We start from the raw sequence: 7,798 nt of genomic DNA, 5'->3' as shown, positions 1-7,798 counted from the left end.
GATTTAGTCTATGGAAGGAAAAAAAATCCTGGGCTGTATCACAGTGCATTTTTAGCTTATAGACTTTTATTGGCTACACAGCTCCTATCTTGCAAGCTGCACAGGTTCATGCCTCCTCATCTTACTTTTGTTTTTTTAATTAAAAAATCCCCACAACTACAGAGTGCAGAAAGTCTGAAGAAGAATTCTAATTTTTGGCAAACTCATACTCTTTAGGTGCAGCCCAAACTTACCATAAAAAGCCAAAGCATTTAAGAAAAGTTAAGAGGTGACAAGTCTTCCCAAAAGGACAATGTTCCACTTCAGAAGAGAACTCAGAACGCTTTATTTCTATATGCTCTAAATTTTCAAATACAAATGCTCTTAGAGAATATCTATGTGCCCTCATACAAAAGATCTAACAAGAATATATACTGGTTTCTGATTATCCCGAGTGTGTGCGTGAAGATAGAGAACAAGAGTGAGAAGAAAGATGACAAGCATAATTAAAACAAGTTTCCTAATAAATAAAATCCCTGTTTCAAGCACTAGCATACTCACAGACAGTATATTCTCAGGTTTGATGAGTCCTAAAAGCAATTCAGAATCTGCAGCTTCTCTCCTAGATGGTAACTCTTGCCTGTTCCTTATTCAATTTATTGAATTAAACTGAAACCTTGGGGGATGAAGGGCAGATGCAGGCAGTGTACATCCTCCATGAGGTATTAAAAGATGAGACTTTGCAATTCTGTTTACTTGAAAGGGAAACCCATGTCAACTTACTTATAATCAGTGTCTCCTCTGAGGAGAGGTAGGCAGTATATCTGAAATGAGTTATAAGGAGGCCTCCATGTAGACCACTGAAAATGCCTTCATTTCCTTGGGAACCTGGCTGAATAAATGGTATTTCTGACAAAGAAAAACTCATGCAAAAGAAAAAGTAACACAAGCCGAGTGATAGCAGGGGTAATACCAGGGACATCTGCAAAAAATGAGAGATTCTTCGCTGTTTCACAGGCAATGACAAACGTAAAAAGTCCCCATCAGTTTTTTAAACAACTTAAAGGCTGTACTTTGAATATCAACTTCCTGGCTACTACATTTATTGGAACCGACACAGTTAACTAAACCCAAAGGCAAACCAGAAAAACCCCCACCCTTGCCAGCGCCCCCAGAGCTGCACCCGGGGAGGCCGCAGTGGCGCTGTCCCCCCCCCCCCGCCCGGCGAAGGGCCCGGGGAGCAGCCGGGCCCGGGGAGCAGCCGGCGGCCTGGGCGGGAAGGCAGGGCCTGCGCCCGCGCTCCCTGCCCGCCTCTGGGCAAGCCGCAAGGCCCGTGGTTGCTCCTCCGGGGGATGGGGCAGAGCCACCAAAATGGGATTTGTCTAGCAATTCCACACCGCGTAGGTGTTCTCCGCACCTTAAACTAATTCCTCGGGCAAATCAAAGACGAATCAAACCGAGGCCGCCCAAGAGAAAGCTCAGGCATTTCCCAGAGGAGCACCTGGCTGCTTAACACCTTTAAAATTTCCGACACAGCAGCGTGTTACATCACAACATTGTTTATTATGTGACTTTTTACAATACAAACAAAAATACAGAAATGCAGTATATGAATACAGCTAAATGCGAAATGGTGATGTTTTTCTTGAGGCCATATTCCCATTTCTAGTAAAATAAAGAAAGACTGCACACAGGTAGAAACAGGTTGGTAGTTAACTCCACAATTTTGCCTAGAAATGACCTATAAATGCGTTTTCCTGCTACTTACCATAAAATGTAAAAAGGGAGTTAAAGGAAAGTTTTACTCACTGGTTCCTACCATATGAAAGAAGCTATATTCTATTTAGAAGGGCCAATATATGGAAAAATATCTAAATTAAATGTTATTACAAAAATGAAGCAGTAATGAGATCCTTCTGGCTAAAGAAGTTACTAAATGAGAATAGCATATATTTAAAGAATCCAAAACATAAAAGGGTTGTTATAAAAAGCTTAGGTGCACTGTAAGCCTACAACTTTTGTTTTTCCATGTGTACTTTTAAACAATGGAAGTGTCAAAAATAGGGTCAACTGTGTTAGACTAAATTACATTATTGTATATGCTGCACTGAATGGAATTCTTGTATTATAATAATAGAGAAGCATTGTTTGCATCATATTATGGCAATTTATCCTCACTAAAAACCGTCTAGAGTCCTTGCATTTTTTACTATCCTGTAAACCGTCAAACCACCAGAACATGATTGTACAACAGTAAAATGCTTTTCTTTTGCATTAAAATGACATCTGTTTTAAAAAAAAGGGAAAAAAAATGGTACTTAGAGCTGTTAATTTTTCCAAGTACACAACACCCTAGACAATTCAAGGCATCTCATTCTCCATCAAAATTAACAGAAATTTGTCATGCTGTTAAATCCATTGCTATGGATACAACTGGTGCAAAATTGGTCAAACGGATCCAACAAACACTGATGTCCAGGCTGGCATATTGGCAACTAATACATAACTGGTGGTCAAAATGATGCATTTAAAATATCTTCCCTTTCTTCTTATTCTTTTCCAAGGTTCTAAAATGATATTAAAAAAAGTTTGTTAAATAATGCATACTTGCTCTGATTTAAAAAAAAAAAAAAACAAACAACAAAAAAACACAAAAAACACAAAAAAAAAAAAACACAAAAAAAACCCACAGAAAAAAACACAAAAAAACCCCACAGAAAAAACCACACAAAAACCCCCACCACAAAACAAAACAAACAGTAATGTACATATTTTAAAATATGCATTTTTACAGAGTTTTACTGGCTGCAATACAATGTGTGAAACTTACTATGCACACAGTACTTGTACTAGATGAAGTCAAGCAATGCATTTATCATTATATTTCCCCTTCCAAGGACTAGGAGAATTAAACACATTCATTCTCAAAGCTTTAACCCCTCAGAAGTCTGATGCAATCTAGCTTTCAAATACAAACATAATTTTTTAGATAGATCTAGTCATGTATGGATACAGTGACTCTGCAGATTAAAATCTGCTTTAGAAGCTAATAACCATCCCAATATCTCTGATAAATGCTTGCTTCTAACTAAAAGCAGTTCAAGATTTTTCTTGGCTTTTAAGTGACACTTCCTTAGGGGTCAAGTGCCACTGGCCATTAGTACCACAGAAACTGCCTTTTAGCAGAAAGCTATAGAACATTTACTGTGAGCTGCAGGACAAGACTCCAATTTACCTGGAAGAATTCTGTTGTTCCAAAATACGTTGTTGAGCTTCCCAGTTTGCTTTCTCGTCCTCAAACTGGCGACGCTTTTCCTCTAATTCTTTGTGTTGCGCGTCCAAATTCTTTTTCATTTGCTCATGGCGTCGCTGCAGCTACAGGAAAAGTTATAAAGAGAGTCAGTAAGCACAGAAAACACAGCAACTTTTGGAGCTGTAGTAACAAACATCAGCAACTATACTAATGCAAGAAAATACAGTATTATATTTTCTCTTCAAAGAAAGTAACTCTTAGACCAAAAGCCCTAAGGCTACAGGTACTGCAAATAACAGAAACAAAAAGGGTACTAATCCTGTGGCCTCACTTTACAGTTAACAGAAAATACCCCAAATGTTGCCTGACTTACATTAGGAGTTGTAAGCAGCTACATGTGGCAAACAAAAGGAAATTCAAGAACACTTTGATATGTGATACAAACGTTAGGAAGCAAATTGCAGAGCATTTGAGTATCAGTAATGCATAAAGTAGCAGCATCTTTGACTTTGTGTGGGGAAAAACCCCCAAACATTGATTTCATCCGATAGTATTAACTATATTAAGGATCTATTTGGGAAAACATTATTATTATGTGGATTAGTTTCTTCACTAATAAAATGAATTATTATTTGTATTATGGAAGTGAATTGTCTACACTGCCAGAACAGTGCAAGAAGTCTCTCCTGCAAGGTGATGGGACAGGCTGACGATGAAACGTGTTACAGGTGAGAAAGGAGACACTGTCAGGAGAAGTGATTCCTTTTGTGTGGTGTAACATGTTTTTGAAATGAGACAAAACTCCCTCTTGCAAGTCCCTGTCTTACACAAACCTTTCAAAACGTATTTCCTTTCAAAGATTTTAAATGCTTTATACTCAGCACTGTCTATTGCCTACTTTTCTACTTTTAGAGAAATACAACAGAAGTTTACAAAGTCATGAATGGTGAAAAAAAAAAAGAATTACATTAACATTTAAAAACTGGTATCACAGGATGCACTCAGTCAAACACTGCACTCAGGTGGTACATGAAAAACAAAACAACACGAAAAAATCTTTCTTTTTGTTTTTCATATAACAAGAGGAATGTGGAGGCCAGGAGTATAAATGGGTTCAAAAAGATCTGAGACAGAAACTGAGGAAGGATAAATCCATTAGCTAATTAAACACTGTGATCCAAATTAAACATCTAGCTTTAGAGTCTTCAAATTTCTAACTGGTGTATCCTAGCTTTTCTATCTTTATCTATACAATTCTCCAAAAGAAACAAGAAAAAAAGAAAAATCTAGATTGGTATTTTTTTCTCCTCTGATCCAGTATGCCTTGGCTCCTTACAATGCCTAGGCTGCCAAGCATTTCAACTACCCTGCCAGATTTCCTCACTTTCCCTCAAATCTGGAGCCAAACTTTCTTTAGGAACTTTGACAGTTTCGAATTTCTCTATTAGGCTTCTTGTGAGAAGCTGCTTTCTCACAACTTAAAATTAATTTTCTACTTAAATGTAGTTTTATGATAGTGTCTTAAAAAGAGATATTTATAATAGTCTCTTCAGGCACCTGAAGAGCTGCCTGAAGCCCACAAAAAAACTGTTTTACTGTGGGGACTTCAGTTGGAGATGACAGAAATTAAATATCCATAGAAGTTATGTATGTTCAAATGACACCAAAGCACTGATGACACCATATCCCTGACTCTTCCTTAGTCTAGTAATTCTCATTTAGGTTATTTTTTTATAGACATATCAATTTCTGAAATGCTTTTTTAGTATGCAAAGAAAATTATCATTACTACCTTAGCTCATGTAAACCATGAAAATCTCAAGAACTTTTTAAAGCATATAGAAGAAAACAGGCATAAAATATTCCAAAGAAGAGGGGGAAAAAGAGGGTAAGAAAGTTAAGGAGTATTTTAACATACTGTGACTCTGAAAATAAAAAGAGAATGCACGTGAACACTGAAATTACATTTTAAGTTTGGGCTTGTACCATTTCAGCAAAGACAAGCCGAGAAAGAGTAGCTGAGTTGCCTTTAAACACACAATCTAACTACGGAATCAGTTCCTAGACAAAAGTTATGTTGCAAAGTCTTGGCAAAAAGAACTGTCTTTACACTTTTTCAGCCTCAAGCATATTGGGCTTTAAGACATTTTGATTACCTCAGCTTCAGAGTCCTTCAGTTTCTGAACTTTTTCTTTGACTTTCATCTCAAACACCTGTTCCATTTCCATTTCCATTTTTTTCATTTTGGCTACATGCTCCCTCCTTTCCTCCTCCATCTGTGCCAACGGGCTCCTGCCATAAATCCAGAAGAAGTAGTTAGATAACAAGAACTTTTTTCCTGTTACATTAGGGCAACTGTAAAAAACAAGATGAAAATGCTGAAGCATTAAGGTAGATAGCATGTCTGTATGCACTGCTAGCTTGAATTAAATTTGTATTATTATATTAACTGTTAAGCTTTCCTCAAAAAGCCATTTCAAACAGTATTTTTTCCTCCCCCACAACTGATTTACATTACTTTAACAGAAACTCTTGACTTTCTATCTTTAGTAGAACCTGGTCATGGGAAGAGAGGGTATCAAAGTTACAACAAAAAAAATTATCATCTTTCAAGTGATCTTCAGGCATCTTTTTATTTCCCATTCAAAGATACAAAAAAATTAATGGACATAAAAATTTTAAAAGCATTGCAGACAGAAATCCCATTTTCTCCCTAAGTTTTCATTGTTCAAAGTGAGCCCAAGAGTAAATTAACATTGCATTTGTGCTGAACACTGTGGTCATACTTCTGAAGAGAAAGCAACTTTGCAAAAAAAAAAAAAAAAAAAAAAAGTTCAGGCAACTGAACATCAGTATTTCATGAAAGCGTGCGTTAGAAGATTTTCCTTTAGAAAACTATTAATAAACTTGATGCATAAAGTACCTTATTTTTAATTTTTCTATATACTTCGTGGTAACTACTTTCCTGGATTCTACTGAATTTTTAAAGCTGTATAAGCCTGCTATCCATGTTATGTTGACACAGTTTTTAAATAGCAAGTTTCACATTAAATACCCAATAAATCAGGATGATTTGGATCTAGTGATGATTGCTACGTACAATTTAAGAATTTTCTGCTTTTCAACAAAGAGCAATCAAATCAAATCACTGGCCTCTTGTTTCAGTTTTGAGTATGTATGGCTTAGGATGACAAAGTTTGAACTGTATCATGTTGGTAAAAATTAAGAACTGAATATATTTGGAATTGCTACAAGCAACCAGCAGAGGATATTTACTATAATGCATGCAAAAGTCACTCAGACCAACAAATTGTAAAATAGAGGTGGCAAGCCTAAGCCCTATAAAAAAAATTTTTGTTTTTATTTCTTAAAAAAAAACACAACCAAAAAAAAAAAGAAAAAAAAGAAAAAAAAACAAAAAACCAAAACCCACAAAAAAACCCCCCTGTTCTGATATATACCATGCAGAAAAAGCTTTTGAAAAGGAAAAAAGAATGTACTAACTTTCAGTGATGACATCAGAAATGTCTATTTTGATTTATAATTTGCCACTCATTCTTAAAGAAATGGAGGTGACACATTAAACATTAAGATTTTGTTTGACTATTAATGGCTCATATCATCCCTCCTGCTTGCCCATTTTCACCAACCAACAGTACAGTGAAAATAATCAATATCATATGAACTCTAGGCCATATGAACTTTTTCCTCAAACACCAGTATTTCAAAGGTGAAAACTGGTGGGGGGTGAGGAGAAAGAAGAAAATGGCATTTCCATTTGAAAAAAAAAAAAAAAATTGAATCTGAACTAAGAGTTGCAAAGCTTGGATTGGTGAGTAAATTGCTGTACAATACAGGGAACTGAAACTGCTCCTCAGTCTAACGTTTACTTTAGCCCTTCAAAAGGCCAACTGCTAACAACTTTTGTCAAGGGAAAAAAATACAATGGTTAAACACAGGTGAAGTACAATAATACACAAAAATAAGAAGAAAATGAAAGAGGTGAGTAGCAGTACTTGTGGAAGGTAACCAGCTGTCAGAACAAGACTATTTTCTTGTTGTTACCTTTTAGAAGTGTAAAGTTCTCAAATGTATCTGCTCTTCAGAAATTAACCTTGGAAGTAGATCTGAATACTGAGGAATCATTGCTGCAGTTTCTACGGACTTGAAATGGGAGCAGAACTGTCCTTCCATTGACAACCTAATAATCTAATGGGTATGTCATGTGAGCTGTATTTGAGGAAGTGGTAAAAATCAGCACAGAACATTTGATAAGCGAACAAGTGAGTACTTACAATTGAGAACTTTACAACATAGGTCACAACTGGTTTGGTTAGGTCTTAAGTATGTGACGTAGGTAAAAGCACATCATCCCGTATTTCAGGATAAAACTATACAAGAGACTTGAACAAAAAAAGAGCTGAAGGGAAAAAACCCAAACCACTAAACCAAGATGTAAAACATTTAATTGATTTAACAGGTTGTATGTTAAAACAGCACTCTAAGTTAATCTGCAAAAATGAAAAATTATTCTAGATATGCGCAAAGTGGAACCTCTGCGTAATA

At 36.1% G+C, this 7,798-nt stretch overlaps 1 protein-coding gene across 5 annotated transcripts in view; it reads right to left on the bottom strand.

Annotated features, from left to right (window-relative positions):
• Window positions 1-1,522: 1,522 nt before the first annotated feature.
• Window positions 1,523-7,798, bottom strand: part of SEPTIN7 (septin 7) — an 82,464-nt gene continuing 76,188 nt past the window's right edge. For all 5 annotated transcript variants that reach the window (XM_042806399.1, XM_032988847.2, XM_042806397.1 and 2 more), the window contains 3 exons: window positions 5,389-5,524; window positions 3,215-3,354; window positions 1,523-2,546 (listed from right to left, as the gene is read on the bottom strand). In XM_042806399.1, coding sequence (XP_042662333.1) covers window positions 2,507-2,546; window positions 3,215-3,354; window positions 5,389-5,524 — 316 coding nt within the window. In that variant the 3' untranslated portion in view covers window positions 1,523-2,506. The remainder of the gene's footprint in view (window positions 2,547-3,214; window positions 3,355-5,388; window positions 5,525-7,798) is intronic.

The sequence above is a fragment of the Tyto alba genome, unplaced genomic scaffold (genome assembly GCF_018691265.1).
Source record: "Tyto alba isolate M040663 unplaced genomic scaffold, T.alba_DEE_v4.0 Super-Scaffold_46, whole genome shotgun sequence".
Taxonomy (NCBI): Eukaryota; Metazoa; Chordata; class Aves; order Strigiformes; family Tytonidae; genus Tyto; species Tyto alba.
Note: the sequence above shows the minus strand (reverse complement) of the source record. Positions and strands in the feature narration are given on the sequence as shown.